Source organism: Pipra filicauda, unplaced genomic scaffold, assembly GCF_003945595.2.
Source record: "Pipra filicauda isolate LSUMZ 115617 unplaced genomic scaffold, ASM394559v2 scaffold63_size3267554_pilon, whole genome shotgun sequence".
Taxonomy (NCBI): domain Eukaryota; kingdom Metazoa; phylum Chordata; class Aves; order Passeriformes; family Pipridae; genus Pipra; species Pipra filicauda.
In genome coordinates this window covers 1-19,848 of record NW_024104798.1, presented here as the reverse complement: position 1 = coordinate 19,848, position 19,848 = coordinate 1, and the positions used below count along the sequence as shown (strand labels likewise).

The following is a 19,848-nucleotide window of genomic DNA, read 5'->3' as shown; positions in this document are numbered from 1 at the left end:
CCGGGCTGGGCGGCCACGTCCCCGCTCGGGCCGGGCTGGGGCGGCGGGACCGGCGCGGGGACCCGGCCATGCGGCCGCGCTGACCGGCCATGCGGCGGCCCTGCAAGGTGGCGGCGGCCCTGCTGTGCCTCGCCGTGCTGCTGCTGCTGTATCTGCTGGCGGGCAGCGCGGCCCCGCCGCCCGCGCCCTCCGCGCCCGCCCGCCGCCCCCCGCGCCTCGGCCGGAGCCCCCCGCGCCGGAGCGGCGGCACCGCCGGCCACAGGTAACGGGGGCGGCCCCGTCCCCCGGCCCCTGCCCGCGGAACCCCCCCTGTGCCGGCCGTGCCCAGCCCCACGCGTGACCCGCGGGTCCCCCCGGCTGGTCCCTTCTCGCCGCCGCCGGTGCTTCCAGCACTTCCCTCTCCCAGGTGTTTTCCCGTCGCCTCCGCGAGTGACCGGTGATGGGAGACCCTTGTGCAAACTGCGCTGGTTTGGAAGTATGAACTTTTCCCCGCGTAGTTTCCACTCGCAGCGCGGTTGCCAGAGACGCCGCGAAGGTGCGGGGAGGGTTTCGCTCCGCCGCCGGTCCCTCGGTCCGAGCAGCGGGTCCCCTCCTTTGCAAGGCTGTGCGAGCACAGCTTCTGAAATAGCTGCTTTTCCATTAGTTTTGGCCTTGTTTCGAAGGCTGACGGGGGCAGTGAGGTACTCGCTGGCCGGAATGAGGAGCTGCTGTCACCTCGGGAGCTTCGCTTCTGCGGGTTTCCCATTAGGGAAGGTGTCTGGTTGTTGCTGTGTGATACCATTGGGTTCCAAACTGCGGAGGCACCAGTGCATTTTGAGCTCTCGAGCTTTTTGTTTTGAATGCTTTTTCTATGTAAATTCATTACGCATAACTTTTAAAAAAAGTTCGCAGTCCTGGTGTGTTGTATTTCCTCTCCCAGCACCTTACAGGCAGAGTATTTAAAAAACCCCAATTAGTTCAGAAAGAGACCCTGGCAGCTTTCGGTGGGTGGAGGACTGTTTTCCCCTTTGCATTCCAATTATATTATGGTCAGTGTGACCTCATATATCTAATTAACTTGGTATGTCTTTGTGTCTTTGATTCATGATTTCACAGGGATGTTCTGAATGAAAGACTATTCCTGTTTTTTGAGCTCTTACTCCTTAACTTATTAAGGCAGTTGGTTTCTCACCAGCATTGTTACCCCACTGAATGCAGGAGATGTTTACTGGGGCTGAGAATGGGTCACGGGCAGAATCCAAATGCCTGTATTAAAGCAGGATTATTTCCACTAGCAACTGTACCTCCTGAAGTCATTTTTCTTTAAGGCATATCTCTGTGATTATCATGGAAATCAAGAAGAACACTGAAGGAGGGAGCCCTGAAAGTATGGAACTGCCAAAGAGTGTAAACAACTGTTCCATTTCAATGAGCTTCTCAGAAGCATCTTCATGTTTCAAACTTTGACATTATCTAACTTTTTGATTATTTATTGACTTTGCAAGTACTTTTTACAAGGTCTGCAACACAGCAACAAACAACAGAAGAGGAATTCAAACCATGCCTTTTCTTCAAAATATTGTTTGTTTAGAGGTTTGATTGTTGTTTTTTTCCCTCATGATCCTGCACCATTGGCCCCAGCAGTTTGTATAACTGAGAAGCACAATTCTGTGGGTCCAGTTCTGCCCTTTGCTGAAGGTTGATTTAATTTATTTGAGTAAGAGTCTCCATAAAAGGAATTTTTGTGAGGCAGGTATGACATAACCTGGTCCAAGTGGAGGTGGTGCCTGAATTCTTGGGAAAGCAGCAGGTGGTAGGATCTGCTGGGCTTAAAAGTCCTGATCCAGGTGAGACCGAAAGGCGTGTGAGGGGCTTGAACTTGGAGCATAAGAGACAGGCCAAGATCCTGTGATGTGATCACACTGTTCGTGCTTACATGAGACTGCATAATCAATTCACAAAACCTTAGTGAAGTTTTGTCTGTGTGAATGTAAAAAGTTGTTTCAATTCAGTTTTGCCAAGTTGGTTTGTGTAGTTTGGTCAGAGGATGCAGGTTTTGGGCTGAGCTCAGAAACAGAGGCATTTTCTAGGATGTGTTTGCTTTAGGAGAATCAGCACCTTGCAGGGAAGGTGAATTGTATTTTAGCTGGGATTTGTAATTCTGCTTTCTGTAGTTCACATGATGACAGAACACATCAGGTTTTAGGTTTTAAGTACGGATTTCTTCTAACATAAGCAGTTATACATGATAAAAGCTTCATGTATGCTCATATTGTTAGCTGGCTGGTACTTAGCAAATGTTATCAGTGACATTCATGGGTCTTGCTTTGGCCTTTAGATAATTTTGGCAAATCTAGGTGAGCACTGCATTTAAGTTTCTGCTTAGCTTTGAAAACTGATTTTTGATGGTGGTTTTACTGCTCCTTCGTATAGGAAGTAGCAAGTCCTAGGCTTTCAGTAAGACATTTTTTATATGAGAAATTTTAAGTATGTGCCAAACCAGTGTGTGCAAAGTATCCAAAAGCAGAAGGGTTATTTTACATTTGAGGGGCAGATGTGACCATGCTCTCTGTTAAACCAGCGTGGCAAGGCTCAGGAAGGGAACCTTTGCCAGCACATTTAGTTCCCTGAAAGTAACTTTTCCAAAGCAAAACATCTCTTGCATGGCAACCTGTCAAGACACTTTTTCTCCCTTTGCAGCCTGTGTACACACACATACAAGTTTGGCTTGAGTTTGATAATAACATGCTGAAGCCCCAAGTATTTAATACTTGTTTCACAAAGAACTCACTTGATAACGGGAGGCAGAAACACCCATTCTGGTTTTGAGTGTCATTTTCCCCTTTCTCTGAGTAGTAAGAGGAGGTTGAAACTTTGATTTTTTGATTATCAGCAGCTACAGTTGGTTTTGTGCAACTCCACTGAAGTGAGAAAACTTTGTTTCAAAACATTTAGAGCCTTTCTAATTTATGTTTTAAAGTGTGTAAGAAAATGTGTTTCATATCATGGAGCTGCTGTTGGGACATTGACTCAGGGGTGACTGTCAGGGAAGGAGCCTGTTCAGTGAATCACCAGTTTGGATACAACGCCTAAATCGAACCTTGTTTGTGCTGCAACGGTAAATGAGATCATAATATGAAGAAGGTTTCAAAAATTAACAACTATATTGCATTTTGTAAGAATCTGCATGCATTATCTTCCTCTCAGGAATAAATTTGAAGGCTTGAATAGATTAGCAGGCTCTGTAATGAGATGGGAATGCATTATTTTGAATGGATTTGGATTGATTTAGACAGGTTTTGGGTTAATTATGTTTGAGACACTTTGACTGTGACTAATAAGAAAATTACATGTAATCTAAACTTTAAGACCTAGAAATGTACACTGTTGTGCTTGAGCACTCAGGCTGCTCCTGCTGTGTCAGTGCCTGCCTGAAAAAAATGTAGGCAGTAAATAAAATACCAGTGAACAACTGGATGGGAGCTGCTCTGTATTGTTGGGAGGTCTTTGCTATAAACATTTTATTGTGCTCCATCTTATCAAGTCTGTATTTTGTGATGCTTTCTGTAGAGCTTAATCTTTCTTTATTTGTTCCTGTCAAAAACATTAAACTTCAAGGCCCAGGTCACTGTATTGATTTAGATGCATTTAAACCTTTAATTTATGTTATAAAATCTGATTATAGGCTCTATTCATAACCAGCAACTTGGAGTATAGATGGATGAATGTGCATATAAATGCTAGGAAGAATTGGCTAATGTGGATCTATGGGCTTTTTAATGTGCTTGAGAGTCTTGAGGTGGGGAACTCTTACTGCTCTAACAGCTGTTCCTGTTGTACAGGTAGGACAATGCGGCTGTATCCTGCACATCTTTAGGGAATATCCTTTCATCCAGCTGATATTTCTCCCTGTCCCTTCCATTGCTCCTTGCACTGTGTGTAGGTGTGTGGATGAACAGAGGAGGGAAGGGGAGCTGTGATGTTCTTTGCTGTGATCTGCTCATTTGCCTTCCTGGCAGTTTAACTTTGCCTTTACACCTTCCTCTCCTCAGACTTATGGATGATAATTGTTATTTTTTAAGGGCTAGGTTAAAACTGTAGTCAAATGCATCCTGCTGTGACACTTTATCTCCCGTTCCAGCTCACCTTTGTTTCCACAATCCTCTAGTTTTCTTTGTGTACTTATAAAAAATATGCAAAATGTTGTGTTCCAAAATTCTTCTGTACCTCTTTGTGACTTTCCTCACTGACTGTTGCCCTCAGTGTCCCAGACTGTTACTGGCATAGTTCAAGTACTACCTCGTGCCCCTTTTCTCAGGGATTTTTATTCCCCCCTAAGCCATTACACGCTCCTGACCCCCTTTGCAACTGATAATTCCTTACCTCCAAGGTTCAGCTTTCTCCTCCACTTGCTGTCTCTTGTTATTCCTACTCCCATGGGCTTACTGGGAATTCTGCTTTCATCAAGGGTTGCTTCTGCTGAGCCTGTCCATTGGAAGTGCTTGTCTACACACACTGGATTTTTCACTGCAAAATAGCTGCATAATGGAGAGCTCGTGGCTAAAACTGCACAGCCAAGCTGAGTGCTTTGGTGTTGGGTTTTGAAATGTTGCAATAAAAGTGTAGTTTAGTCCCTCTCCCAGTGAATTCCGTTGCCACAAGCTACATCAAAGCAGCTCCCAGCCTGCCTATGGCTTGATTTAGAGACTCAATTAAGAGGAAACATTAAACAGATAGGGAGAAGGGGGAAAAGGTGATCTGTGTGAGCAGCTAATTATTCACTTCAATAATTCAGCAGATTTTACACTAATGGGTTGGAAAGTAAATACCACTTCACATAGATGTAGTATTCCATTATTTATACATTGATGAAATTGGGGGTTAATTAAGACTAAAGCAGAAGACTTTAAACCCTTAATAAAATATGTTGCTTTGGATAGTCAGTAAAGTGCCAGTAGATGGTGTTCCTTTACACAGAGGTGAGTTACTCTGTAAGACAGAACTCTGTTGTTTCACAAAGCAGCATTCTAATGTCTGTAAAAAAGAGTAACAGCTTTATAACTGTCATTTTTCTCTTTATTTAGAACTTCTGTTTGTACTATTAACTTTACTGATTAATTGTGTGTATGTAATTATGTGTGCTGTGAAGGGGCCAGGATTGATGTCCTCTGCTCAGAGATATGTCCAGAAAGGGCAGTGATCTATGATTTGCCTTTTGAACTCTCCAAGAGTGATTACTGTGCTTCTAATTTAGTTCCTTGGTCAGCTCATCCCATGTAATATAAGTGAGTACAACATGGTAGAAACATTCCTGGAGGATGCAGTTTTTAGCTCCACGCTGAATTGGGGGACACACAGAACCAAAAGACTGTGTTTTCAAAACATCTTCAACTCCCCAGGAGAGCTCTGATTTTTCTGGCCAGCAGGTGCAATGTGCCTTTTATGTGCATATTCCCCTGTAGTCTGGCTGAAATGTATATAAATCCCACACAGGTGGGTGCTAAGTGAAAACCCCATAGTTTGCCCCTTGACCACTTGTGGAATATAGTCTGACTCATCTGGGACATGGGAATCTGTTTGTTTTCAAAATTCTCTATTTTAGCAAAATCTCAGCGATTCCATGGGGTGAAATAGAGAGCAATCCTTTGAAACTGTGCCAGTGCCTTCAGGCCAGGATTAAGGCATGCATCTTTAACAGCAAAATTAATTAACTGTTAGAACAATTTACATATGGATAGAGTGGGGTTTTTTTTTAAAGTATGGATGTCTTCTTCCAGTCTAGCCATTATAAGCCTGGGAATGAAGCTGCTGGATGTAGTTGTGTGATCTGCAATGTGTTAGAAAGTTGGCTGGGTAGTAGTAACTCCATTCTGGCTTCCTGACCTCTGAGCTGGGAAAGGAGCTGTCACTTGCACAGAGCAAGGTGGTGTCTGGTTTGAGGTGCTGTGGAATTCGTTTCATCTGTGTCTGTAGTGCAGTGATTTATGCAAATCCAGAAATGTAGGAATAACAGGAAATTTCTGAAAACAGCAAATTCCTTTGTGTTATAATTGTAACGCTGTTGATCTGTACCGTTGACAAAAATGAGTGTGCCAGTGCATGTTCTGTGGATATCTAACCACAAAAAACTCCTGACCCCTTACTCAAGGAAGGGCAAGAAAAAACCCTGCTGTCTGTTAATGCGGGATTCTCTTCATGTTTGCCTCAGTAATTTTTATATGCCTATTTCTGAATTTTCAGGAAGCCTGGGGAACAGAAACATCCAAAGGAGCCTTCATCCTTGCAGTGCATGCATCTGGCAGTGGTGGCATGTGGGGACCGGCTGGAGGAGACGCTGATCATGCTGAAATCAGCGGTTCTCTTCAGCAGCAGGAGACTCTGCTTTCACATTTTTGCTGAGGATTCCCTTAAGCCTGAATTTGAGAAGAAGGTGAGTTTCTTTGTCATTTGGGAAATAAATAAATAAATAAATAAACGTGCTAGTTATGAGTTGCAAATCTCTGAGAAGAATTACACGGACATCAACAAGTAGCAGTTGAGCTCGTTTACTGTACACAGCTATAAATTCCTTATGCATGCTCAGTTTTTTTAAAAAGCTGTATAATATGTACTCTCTGATTCCTCCCATTGTGTCTTTCAGTTAAAGGAGTGGCCTTCCTCATACACAAAGAAGTTTGAATCCACCATTTACCCAATAACCTTCTCAGTAGGAAATGCTCAGGAATGGAAGAAGTTATTCAAACCATGTGCTGCCCAGCGCCTGTTTCTTCCGGTAAGGCACCTGGATTTCTGAGGAGGTTGCTTCAGGAAAAGGTTAATTCCACAGAAAGGAAGCTTTGCTGGTGCAACATCAAAACCGTTTTCAGGCCAAAACAGCTGCTTCAAGATATTTTGGTTTGTGCTTTAGACTCTGTAAAAAACAACACAGAAACCCAGCCTGGCTGTTTCTCGGCTAACAAAGGATGTGTGTTTCTGATTTGTCTCCAGTTCCATGAGCCTCTCGGGCTCTCCAGATCCTCCAGAGAAAGTGTGAGAGCTCTCTCAGGGCAGATCTTCTGGGGTAGATGCTGCATGCCTTGTTAAATAACATTCTTTTCAACATGTCCTCACACCATCTTCCTTTCCATATGTTAGCCCTTAAACTGATGCTCTCAGCAATCCCTTTTCCTTGAGTTTTATTTCTTTTTCCAAGACTGTCAGAATTACCCTTAAGGTAGTAATTCCAGTGTGCTCAAAGTTAGATTTTGTGCAAGAGCTTTGTGTGTCCTGGGATCTTCAAGTTCACTGAAAAGTTGTGTTATTTACTGTATAATACCTAGTGTCAGAAACTTGGAAAATAGTGAAGGTTGCTGGAGAGAAGGAAAGTGTTGATAACAATTTTGCATCTCAGAAATGGAAAGAACTTCTGCATAAAGCAGTTTCTGTGGAACTGAGAACATCTATCAAAAGTATCTCATGTGTTGCTGTTTATTGGGGTGACTCCACTGAAGTGATAAGCTGTTCATATGGTCCAGATTTCTTCATTACTGTCTTATGAGATGGGGGGGGACAAAATAATCTTTACTCTGTCAGATGGAAGCAATCAGGAGACAGCTGCACGTCCAGATACGTAGCCTATGAATACATATGTGAGAAAATATGTGCTGTCAGCAGTTCTGTTGATCTGCCATTTAGGGGCAGACTATCAACTGCACAAAGGCCAGATGGGCTGAAAGTAACTCCAACTTCAGCAGGGATCCTCTATTCCCCGAGTAAATATTTGTATCACCTGGGAAATAATCCCTGAGCGTTCGCTTGTTCAATACAGAGTGTCAGGATGTGCTGGGTAAACACAAATCTCTGCTCTTCTTATTTCTATGGTATTTTCTGTTATTTTGGTGGACTAACACAAGAATGGTTATGGTTTCACTTTTGTTTGTCATTACCCTTTTGATGAGAGAAAGGGGTTTATGCTGATTCCTTCAGGCTGGGCAGTGCTTTTATGGATTCCTTTTTGTCACTCACGTGTTGCCGAAGTTCTCCAATAACTTTTCGTAAAGAATATTAGACTGTTGCACGTTGTCTTAGCAAAACAAGGAGGCGGCTTGGACTGTAAATGTTTGTGTCTCTTGGGGCAGTTGCAAAATGTTGTGTGTGGTCAGGCTGAGGTTTATGTCTTTGAATAGGAGGGGTTGTCCTAGAGGAGCTGCAGCTGACACCGAGTCAATGTGGATACAGTAAAGAAAACAAGCTGAGGTGGCAAGTGTCCAGTTGGGCTTTGGTACTCGAGCTTGCAGGCTGACAGAACCTTGGGCTGTTTCTGGGCAATTTCAGCCATCATTATTTTTGTTTTGGTGCTTGATAACTGGGTTCTGACATCCCAGTTGAACTGCCTGCACACAGCAGGAACAGACGGTTCCAAGTGTTATTCTTTAGATAACTATTTTTATTTTATTTTAAATAAATACCAGCAGGATGTCAGTATAATTTTTTTCTTATCCTTCCCTGTACTGAGCATTTCCCCTGCAGCGGCATAAAATGTGCCTGGATTTAGGGAGGACCCCAGGGGAGCAGTAGTTGAGTTTATCAGCTGTTTAGCTCTCAGTTGTGCAAATTGTCTTGCTCCTGATAATGCTAAGCCCGAGTGGAATGTGAGTCTTTGATTCACAAGTGCCTCTCCTGCCAAAGAAATCTCTGCTGCAGCACCAGCAGGCGTGTGAAAGTGGACAGGAGGGTATGAGGAATGTGTTAAGGGAAAATTGGGTAAGAACCTTTCAGTGGTTTTACTCACTGATAAATCTGGAGCTGTGGGAGGTGACCCTGCATTTGCAGTAAGAAACTGTTCTGTCCTGGGTAACAGGTTGAGGTGCACATTCTCAGCTTGTTAAATCTACCTTGGATGCTAAAATACTAAGGAAGATTGTACAACATCCTGCATTTTTAGAGGCATTCTGTGACATCTGATCACGTTTAGCCACTTAGATGCAGATAATGCAGATTGAGCCTCCGTGTAATCTCACAAGCCCCAGTCTTTTGCTGCAGTTTGCTGCAGTAAAACCATCCAGGGCATTTGTAAAGACAAAGTTAGGAGGATGGAAATCTTTGCATGAGCACAAAATGAAACTGTAACAATAAACTAGGAGTTTATTGCTGCTCTCACCAGTCACCTGAAACTGGTTTGTTCTACTGACATGGATGTTAAGACAGCGGGTGAAGAACATCCTCTGCTCCCAGGGATGTTGGTCCTGCAGAGCTGGCAGCAGCTGTCACCCTGCTGCTGGTCTGGAGCTACCAAAACAATCAGCTAAAGTATCCTGAAATGCTTAAGGGATTTTCAGATGATTTTTGGATGAACATTTAGAACCCTTCTCAAAACACTTAATCTACTTAGAGAGCTTTTAAGGTAGATTAGCAATATCCCTGTGTTATAGCTTTCCTCCTGAGGGTGCTCAAGTATCCAACTCTGTGGATTGGTGGCAGCACTGGGAATAGATACCAGGGCATTATCTATACAAGGGGCTCTGTTGTAGTTTGAGTTAATTGCTTACTACAACTGAGTTTACTAACTCAGCTGTGTGGTACTGTTACATTAGCATCAAGCTTTGTGATTTGTCCCTAATTTTGGATAAAGCTGGGATAGGCTGCCATGCCAGCCCTCACAAGCCCTTAGGTTTGTACAGCTTCACAGTACACCAGCATGTTTACCCAGGAGTGTGTTATTCCTTGCTAACCTTGCTAACACAGGGAGAATCTATGGAGACAGAAGTTGTGAAATCAAATTACAGATAATTGAGTATTTAAGTGAAGTGCCAGGCTAAATATAGCCAGTTCTGTGCAGAACTTTTTGACAGATTTTTCAAGAATACTCTATATAGCTGCAAAGCAAAAAAAAAATCACACTTCTTTAAGCTGTAAGTGCCTGCAGAGCGAGGGGGAAGACAAGCACAGCCAAGGCGTGTTCCTGGCCATTCCTTCCCAAAATCCTGGTCTGTCAGGTGTGCCTGCATGCTTTGAGTGAGCTCAGACCTGCAGACACAGTCTGGTGTGGCTCCTGCTCCAGGTCAGCTGTGTGTCATTTTCAAGCTGCCCTGCAGTTCCTGCGAGGTGAGGAACTGTCACAACCCCGGTAAATCCCCCCCTTCCCCAAGGCACAGCCGGGAGGCATGTGAGCAATTCAAACTCACATCTCCAGGTTTTAAATGAGTTTTAACACTCCCCATGTGAAAGAGAAGAGTGTGAAAGTCTTAAAGGAGGTAGTACAGCTTTTTTTTTTCAGCCTGTTGGGTGCTGCTGCAGGGCAACACCTCGGACACAGGAGAGGGAAGAGTCTTTTTAGGAACCAGCAAGAAGAGTGTGTGAACCCTGAGAGGAGGATTATACAAGCTGGGGTCAGGTGCTGGTAGGCACCCACTGCACCAAGAACTGAAATACCTGCTTGCATCCATAGGAAAATTATTACAGTCCATTGACTTCCACAGACTTTCATTGATTTATATCTTGAAGGCTGCTGAAAGAGCATTTTTCTGCTGGAAGAAGCAGTGCCTGGGCTGTCAGTTTTGCATGGCAGGAGTGAGGAGTGCCTATAGGCACCTGTTAAACTTCTCCCTTAACTGGGGGAAGCTTTTCCTGCTGGAAAATACCTAAACTTGTCTCTCTACCAGCTCCCCCATTAGAAAAAAATCTTACGTGGTCTACAGTGTGGATCCCACAGCCAAAGTCTAATAGCTTCTGCTCTCTGTGTGTTCTTGTGTAATCTCCTGTCTCAGACTAAATTTTGGGGTGATTTTTCTTTTTTTAATATATTTTTATTTTATGTGATTTCATATAGTAGGTCCCTATGAATTAGGGCTTGCAGGTGTTGCAGAATAATTAATACACAATATCCAGGATATCCTTAAACTGAAAACTCTTTCTTCTTTTCAACTGTTTGTCTTCTATTGATTTACAGTAGCTGTCTTTTTTATTGGTTTTGTCTTTAGGACTGGACTCTGGGATACTTAACATCTGCAAATATTTACTCTGAGCTCTTAGTGTGTTATTGAACTCTTTGTGTCATTCATTTATTGATACCTCCACGTGCTGGTTTGTGTTTTTTTGTGGGAAAATGGTGTATTGCTATAACATTCCAGACAGCAGAGTGATCTGAATCGTGTGGGATGTGTTTACTTGGAGTTTGTTGTAAGTGTAACTTTGGTTTAAAATGCAGAGACACTTCCTTCTCCTGCTTGTCCTGTTCTGTAGGAAGAACGTGTTGTTATCCTGTCAGAAATACAGGTCAGGGATTTGTTAAACTTGACTAAATGTCAGTCTGAATCCTCAAGTGTTTAGTCAGGTGAAAAATCTCATTTAAGTCCATCCTCACGGATTTGGCATCTCAGTGGATGCCTGTTGAGTGTTCTTGGAGGTGATACGTTTCACCCACTTGTTGAAAATCTTAGTGTTGTTCTCTCTATTTCAGAGGTAATCCTCGGTTACAATAGTTTGAATTTATGTAAAATCCAATTTCTTTGGTAGAATTTATTGTAACCTGCATAAATAGCAGGGCTTGTGATTAATATCACTGCAGCTGGAGAAGAGAGTGATTGTTGTGTTCCACAACCTGGTGAAAATCCAAAGCCTTTTGGGTTTTCTTTTCAGAGCAAAAGAGAGAGAGAGAAATAGGGCTTTTGGCTGAGACCAAATTAAGAAAATTTCAGTCCTTCAGGAATTTTTGGACAGTTTTAGCAAATAAGAAGAGCAGCAAACGTGCAGTTGAACTGGTGGTCAGCTGTAGGTAATGACCTTTATTATTTGTCAAATGACCTTACCAATAGCGGGTGCAAACATCCAGACAGTTTCCTTGGACTGTTGAAGCACCTCCTGATTTGCCCCACTGGCATTTATGAACGAGTGTGTAAGGATTTGGGTAGCCACAAGGGGGAACATGGTCAGCAGGAATAGATTAAATGTCCTGGCTCTAATCTGCAGTTCACACCCTTCTCGCCTGACCAACCTCACTGTGGTTATTCCTGATGGAGTCTGGTAACAGAGGTCAGAACCTGACCTGGTGAGTTTTCATGTGACACTTCTGTTCAGCAAGCAAATTTTGCTCTTCAGGAGGATGCACATACTCTGTGATTGATGGGGTTGTCTTAATTAATGTGAAACACTGGTATATATTAATACTGAATGCAAGTCTGTTGGTAGCACAAGGTTGGAAGAGGAAAAACAGTCTCTAGAAAGGCATAAGGAAACATGATACAAAATGGAGATGGAAAGTATTCTGCTCTCCTGGGTTACCCTTTTTGTCTGTGGAGAACACTCTATGCTTCACCACTTACAGATCTTGAAAAGAGCTGACAAAGCTCTGTATATAGACATTATTTACATCCTATTTCTGAACTGATACTAAATAGTCCTTGCAGGTATTTTTGAGAGCTCTGTGTGTTGCTGTTTCATAAGAAGGTTAATCCAACCTTTGTGCTCTGGTAGCTGTTTTACTGTGCAGATTAAAGAAAAAACAAGCCACAACAAACGACAAGACAATAACCTGATAACTGTTGTTCCTCTGTGTAATTACCTTTAGCTGATAAACGGATAATTTGGAAGAGGCTATTGATTTAAAAGAAAAGTACTTTTTGCTAATAATCTTCCTGTTTGTTGCCTCTTTGATTTCTTTCCCGTCTCTTCCTCTCCTCGCCGCGCAAACCCAAAAGGTCATCTTGAAGGATGTGGATTCCCTCCTTTACGTGGACACTGATGTTCTCTTCCTGAGGCCCATCGATGACATCTGGCACGTCCTGAAGGAGTTCAACTCCACCCAGCTGGCTGCCATGGCCCCGGAACACGAGATCCCAAAGATTGGCTGGTACAGCCGCTTTGCTCGTCACCCTTATTACGGGACAACCGGAGTCAACTCCGGGGTGATGCTGATGAATTTAACGCGGATCCGCAGCACGCAGTTCAAGGTGAGGAGAAATGCAGCTGTTGCAGGAACTCGGGATTTATGTGTTTTTCACATCTTGGAAAACTTAGTGTGAAATTATATAGGGTTTGTAATGTAAAGAATCGGAGAAATATGGAATTTTTATAATTGCATGCTAAAAGCAACTGGTGAACGTGGTTATTAAAACATGTGAAACTTTCTCAAGGGGATGGAGCAGTGAGAACCTGCAGCTGAAGCAAAATGGCTTCTTCAACATCTTGTCTTCCCTTGAGAACATATGAAAGAATAAACTCAAGGATCTTCAGTGCAGTTGCTGTATTGTTTTTAAAATTGGAAAGCTTGATGTGAAAGTCCAGAGAAACTGGTAATTTTTGCATCTGTTGTAAATAGACTTTTGTATCCTGCTGCAGATAAGTGACTCCATGAACTGATGTAAGTGAGAAGGGAGCATTTTCATTGACATCTCCCCTCCTCTGTGAAAGAGGTTTTGGTTTCATTGAGCACGTATTCTGAAATCACTTAAACTCTGCTCACCCCAAGTGGTTCCTCATGCAAGGCCAGGCGTTTCACACACCATTGCAAGAACAGCTGGAGTGAAAAAACCCACATTGCTCTTAATACCATAATTCCCAGGGAAGATGATCCTTAGACTGTGTTTTTCCTTGGTTTTATAACTTGGTTTTCACCTCGTCTCTGCATTTCTCCACTTTTCCCCTTTTTTCCCACTTGTGACCAGCAGGAGCTGACATCAGAGCTGGACCCAGGAGACCTTGTTTTCCTGTTTAGGCAAAGAGGAGCACAGTCAGCTCTGCTGTTCCAGCCCTGTCCAGGCCTGACATTTCCTGGCAGTTCTTCATTTTTCACCTGGTGTCTGATATGGCTTAGCAGACTTACAGATCTGTGTGTGCCCCACTCTGAGTCAGGTATCACAGCACTGGTCACAGTATTAACTACTTGCTTCTGTTTTTCTGCCCTGCAGAACAGCATCATACCAGGTGGTTTGACTTGGGAGGAAATGTTATATCCATTGTACCAGAAGTACAAAAATTACATTACATGGGGAGACCAGGATTTACTAAATATCATTTTTTACTTTAACCCAGGTAAGTAATGATTCTTGGAGTTGTGATTATCTGTGCTAGGAAAATCTCCTGAACTTGATTTTTCTTTTAGGTGCTATTTGTTATTTATAAGTTGCATGAATACTCTGGCATGAAGTTACTGTGTAAGTGCACCTTGGATTTACAAACCATGAATATACTTCTGACATTGCTGCAGGTAGTGAGACTTGGACTTGGTTCCACTGAATGTGTAAATTCGTTTTCTGGAGATTTTGAGAAAACAGTGAAGTATAGGATTAATGATCAAATGCAGAAATGGAGTTCAGGTTTTATGTGAGCTTAAGGGCATCACTGGACCAGGGTGTAGCTGCAAAAATGTTTTTGTTTCGGATGTTTTCCTGAATGTGAAATTGCCAAACTTTCTCCGAAGCTATGCCCTATTTTTCCTGAAGTTCAGAATTTTGAGTAACAAATGAGTGACAAAGATAATATAGACAGAAAGTGAACACAGCCACTGGAATATCTTGTCTAAAACTGCTGTGCCCTCCCTGCTTCTGCTCCTTCACTAGAAGTTACTATTGGAGGAAGATGCTTCCAGCCTCTAAGCCAAGTGATCAGTCTCAGCAAGCACCAGGATAGTGTCATAGATATCCTGCTGGTGAAAAATGCAGGGATTTAAACACTGGAGCATAGTACAAGCTTCCCAAAGAAGCTGAGAACCTTATTTCATGCTTTGAATGGATGCTGAGTGTTCATTCTTATTGCTTTTCCTGTTTCCTGTGTGATCCAGTATTTCCTCGAGTGATCTTAAGAATGAAACAAGTTTGGATTTATCTTTATTTATTCTGTTCCCTTTTCTTTTTCTCTAAGGAGTCACAGGGTAGGTAATTGGATATACCCAAATCCAGGCAAATAAGAGGAGTGAGCAGAAGCAAAGCAATAAGCAAACATCTGTTTACTGCAGACAGATGTCAAACATCAGTGTCCCTGGTACACCACACATTACCCTTAGACCTAGGGAAAAATAGAGTGGGAATTAATTTCCAAAAGAAATTAATGTCATGGGAATAGGGTCTCCTAGAAGAAAAAAAGAAATTAGGCCAGATTAGTCATGAAGTCAAACTCAAGCTGCTAACTGAAGTGTGCAGCAAAAACCAAAGATTGCAAGAATATCTTAATTTTGAGATGAGTGTTCTCTATCAAAGCCACATGTTGGGACTACTCTGCACCACAGTCCTTTCCTTGTAACTGGTAAATAATTTTTTGTGAATTATGTAACATCAGACTGCTCAGAAAAGAGAACAAGAGAACCGGATACAAATAACACAGAAAACTGAACTCTGTGAGGTTTTAAACTCTGGGTTGTTGAAACTGGCCTGCGAAGGAATCGGCCAAGATGCTGCAGGTACCTTTTTATAGATGCAAATTAAAACCACACAGGACTGTGCTACGTGGGGCCTGAGGAGCTGCTCCCTTTTCCCTTCTCTGACGGCTGTTCTCCCTTTCTGGAGAGTTCTCCTGCTACAGAGGCCTTAAGGGAAGAAATGGTTCAGAAGCTTATTCTCCTACTCTTCAACAACCACATGGGACCAGCTGCAGACTTCTGGGAAGCTGGGAAAGGCCAAGTGAAGAATTCAATCTTCAGCACTTCTGCCATGACCTGCTGGCACCAGACATGATTCATTGTTCTCCAGAGCCGAGGCAGAAAGGTCGCAGGGACTGGTGTGATTTATGACAAGCAGATTGCGAGTTCTGTGTGCACAGAGAGAGTGTAAAAAAAATCAGTAGGAGAAAGCGAGTTACGAGCCCTTTTGAGGAATTAGGCTCATCTTTAAATAAAACCAGACCTGTGAAATTAATGGGTGATAACTCTTAGGAGGGCTGTGAATAAAATACACGATTCCTCATGCTCTGCTGTGTAACAAATTGTTGTGGCCTCCATGACAGCTTCAGCAGCAAACACTGGATGTACTTTGCAAGTTTTCCCATGCTGTCTCCAAAGGAGTCAGGATTTTAAGTAACCATAACTGCTGTGTGTGCTTCCCTAGTCCTTCCTGTCACTCCAGAAACTCTTTCCTCTGGCAGAGGACACTGGATAGTGCCACCTGATGTGTACTCAGTGGGTTTGATTCTGCCACTTTCAGCTCTGTGAAGGGCTCCCTTGGGTTGTGTTTGCTCCCAGACTTTGTGTTGCCCTGTCTGTTGCCCTGGTTCAGGACCAACATCTGAGGTGTGTGTAGTCATCCTCTGAGGGAAGGAAGCATCTCCATCGAGCTGCTGCTTGGGATAATTGCAGAGGAAGTAACCAAACGTTTCCTGGTCATCAGTCCCAGCTTTTCACGGAAATATGGTTTAATTTGTTCTAACTCTTGTTTGACTTGTCTTTTTCCCTTCCCTCTCCCCTGACTGATGTGGGCAGAGTGTCTCTATGTGTTCCCCTGCCAGTGGAACTACCGGCCCGACCACTGCATGTACGGCAGCAACTGCCGAGGGGCGGAGGAGGAGGGGGTGTCCATCCTGCACGGGAACAGGGGCGTCTACCACGATGACAAGCAGCCCACGTTCAAGGCACTCTACGAGGTGATCCGTGATGTGAGTCTGCTGCCTCCACACAGGCACTCCTTGTGTTTCAGTGTAGATTCCTGCTTTACTGGGATTGCTCTTCCAGCCGATCGGGCTGAGCGTGGTTGTGTTTTGTGTAAACCCATCAGACACAACAGGACACAGCTGCTTTGGCTTCTCATGTATTTGAGGTGATTTAAACACTTCTCCATATTATAGTAAACTTCCACTCAGAAAGGCTGATGAACTACTTTTCTGTAATATTGAAGCTAGGAACAAAGTTTTGGAATGGAGCTCTTCCTGCTAGGAAGCAGCTCTGGTCTACAAATACCTGGTGCAAGTTTGTCCTCCCTGAGCACCTCGAGCCTCCAGGCACATGGAAGGCAGAGGCTTGCACGCAGACACAGTGCATGTGTCTACTTGGAACGTGGTGTGTGTACAGCTCCACACCCCAAAACACTGTTTCCTTACAGTGTCCCTACATCAGTAAAGCTCCTGTAAACGCACACTCTGGAAGTGCAGTTTCTGGGAGTTGGCTGTTTCAGGGAATATGCCGAGACAAACTTCTCTGAAAGCAGGTGCTCCCAAGCAGGGTTTGAAGTGATGGGCTTGGTGACAGCTTGGACAGGTGAGGGACGAGTCATTCCCTACCCACAGAAGGTTTTCTCTTACAGAAACTTCTAAAATGCCATTTCTCATCTAGTGAAAACTAATAATTCATTTTTTTCCTTTTCTTTAGTTTCCATTTGAAGACAATCTCTTCCAGTCCTTGTACTACCCTCTGCAGTCGAAGTTTCTGGATACAGTACACACTTTATGTGGGAGAATTCCACAAGTATTTTTGAAGCAAATTGAGAAAACTATGAAGAAGGTGTATGAAAATCGTGTCATTGTCTACTTGGGGGCCAATCACAGATACTAATTGTAGCTCTGTTTTTACAGAGTTTTTAATTCTTGCACTCCATCTAATGAAGGATATAAATGAAGAATATGAACTCCTTTACCGAAACTCAGATTTAAGATATTTCCATATCCAATTTCCTAATAACTCCTGAACTTACAAAAAGCAGGAAATCCTAGAAGCCTACCTAAAGTGTTATTTCTTGGGCCTTTTTTCTCTTCCTATGTTTACTCTTGTTGCAACAGGGAGAGGTGATGATTCTTACTTTAATTTGGGTTTAGTTTGGGTATTTAAGTACAGCTGTATTCCTGTAACTTTCCTGAAACTGTGCAAAAGGTTGTGCTGCTCTGAGGCTTGACAAAGAAGTTTATGGTTGGAGCTTTGTAACATGAGGACCCTTGAAATGATGGGGCAAATATTCTTGAGTGACGTGAGAATTCTGAATTACAGAAAAGATCACTCCTGTGACAGGATCAGTTAAAATTTACTGTAGTAAAAAGAAAGTATTTGCTTAAAAGGGTACTTCTGTCTGAAGGTGTATTACCTGCTGTTCTTCACGTGTAGGACCTGAGAGTTCCTGTACTTAAAAAGATTAGGGGAATAGAAGTGCCTGTTTCCTTTGTGTTTTACAGCACTTTTTGTCTAGCGATTGTCGTTTTTCCCATCTGCTCTTCAGGAGTTTTGTGAGGGCTCCTCATGAGGAAGTAGAAGGAAAATACTTAAAGCATAAGACAACCACGTACAAGAAGTGGGAGGTGACTGCAGGGGAAGCTGTGGCACCTGCTCGGCTGACAGAGAAGAGCAGGAGAATCCTTTCCTGAATGGGGTACAGTCATGGTCCTGCTCCCTCAGTCCCTTACCGTTTAGGGGTGTATTCTCTGGCTTGGTAACGTGAATTGCATTAGGTTCAGTCTAAGAATATTGTGAACGAAGAGGACAAAATCAGGGACTGTGGATCCATTTTCCTCTAGAAGTGCTATTCACTGCATAGGAACAGTGGTATTCCACCAACAGCTGTCCCATCCCTGCCTTGGGAGATGGCCAGTGCTGCCTCTGACTCCCCTCTCCTGCTTTGCCAGAAACCTGGGGCATGGAAATGTATTTCTGCCTGGCACTTCCACTCCTGGAATCATAATCACAGAATTCTAGAATGATTTGGGTTGGAAGGGACCTTAAAGCCCATCAGTTCACCCCCTGCCATGAGCAGGGACATTTTCCACTATCCCAGGTTGCTCCAAGCCCCATCCAGCCTGGCCTTGAACACTTCCAGGGATAGGGAAGTCCAGAGGTTTATGCTGGGATCATAATGAATAGCCTCAAAGTGAAAGAGCATTTGATGTTTATTTAAAATGATGTATTTAGCTTAGCTTTCCAAAGTATGATCATCTTAGGATATGCACAAAGAGCTTATTAAAATTGCAGTAGCTGAAAGGTGCTTGGAACCAGTCCCTGGGGAACTGGAAGTGAGGACACTCCTAAAGAGCAGCGATCCAAGAGCAGACTCACTCCTAAAGAGCAGCGATCCAAGAGCAGACTCCCAGAGGGCATTTTCTAGGTGTAAGCCCCAAGGGTGTGTGTGGGCGAGTGATTGAAGAAAGCAGTAGAGAAAATGATCTTACTTTTCAAGTCTGTTCAGCAAAAAAACATTAGGCATAACTCGGAACTGCTCGCTCTTGTGTCTAACAGGCAAAGTAGGAGAGGGGTGAGCAGGGTGAGAGAATTAAGCTTTCCCCTAATTAAAGGAAAACTGGCACAGATTGACATCCTGTACACGTAACATACATTTATTAGAGGTAAATGTTTGAGGTGTGTGAAAGAGGGAAAAGATGTTTCCAAAGTTAAAATAGCATTTCTGAAGAATTGCAGTTTTGGGGATTCTACTCTTTCAAGTCAGGATGCACAGACTCCGAGAGAAAGCCCTTTTATCTCACACATCCTTTCTCCTTGTGTGGCAGCTCCCAAAAGGAGGGAAAACATGGCCCTGTTGGCATCCCAGGCTGCCAGATACCAGCCTGTACACGGGATGGAGTGCCGACAAGCTTTTCCCAAGCACCGGAGTGTGAAGGTGGCTGTGACACATCTGTGAGCGTGCTGGGTGTGTGACAGCCGGGCAGAGAGCAGGGACAGGGGTTTGGAGTAAGGGACAGTTGGTCTGGCAGTTCTGTGCTGGCCTGTGCCTGTGCCAGTCCTCACAGGCACGGCAGGGGAACAGAAATGTGTGTTTGCACCTCTGTGTGCTGCAAAGTGTAATCCACCAGTTTGATTACACAATGTCTTCTGACTCCATCTCTTATCTCCCCGTGTTTGCCACCACAGTGTAAATTGATGTGGGAAGAACAGAGGCAGCTCTGAGTTGCAGATGTTGCTGTCTCTCCAACTTTGCTTAGGATTTTTTATTCGACTGAAGTTTAAGTTGCCACTTTAAAGAACACTACACTTCT

The 19,848-nt window shown here is 43.5% G+C and overlaps 1 protein-coding gene across 1 annotated transcript; it reads left to right on the top strand.

The window, feature by feature from the left end:
* Nucleotides 1-89: 89 nt before the first annotated feature.
* Nucleotides 90-18,041, top strand: GXYLT2 (glucoside xylosyltransferase 2). The gene is made up of 7 exons (XM_027710573.2): nt 90-262; nt 6,220-6,409; nt 6,620-6,751; nt 12,654-12,905; nt 13,863-13,986; nt 16,364-16,536; nt 17,246-18,041. The coding sequence occupies exons 1-7, from the start codon at nt 90-92 to the stop codon at nt 17,426-17,428; spliced, it is 1,227 nt and encodes a 408-aa protein (XP_027566374.1). The 3' UTR covers nt 17,429-18,041.
* Nucleotides 18,042-19,848: the final 1,807 nt, after the last annotated feature.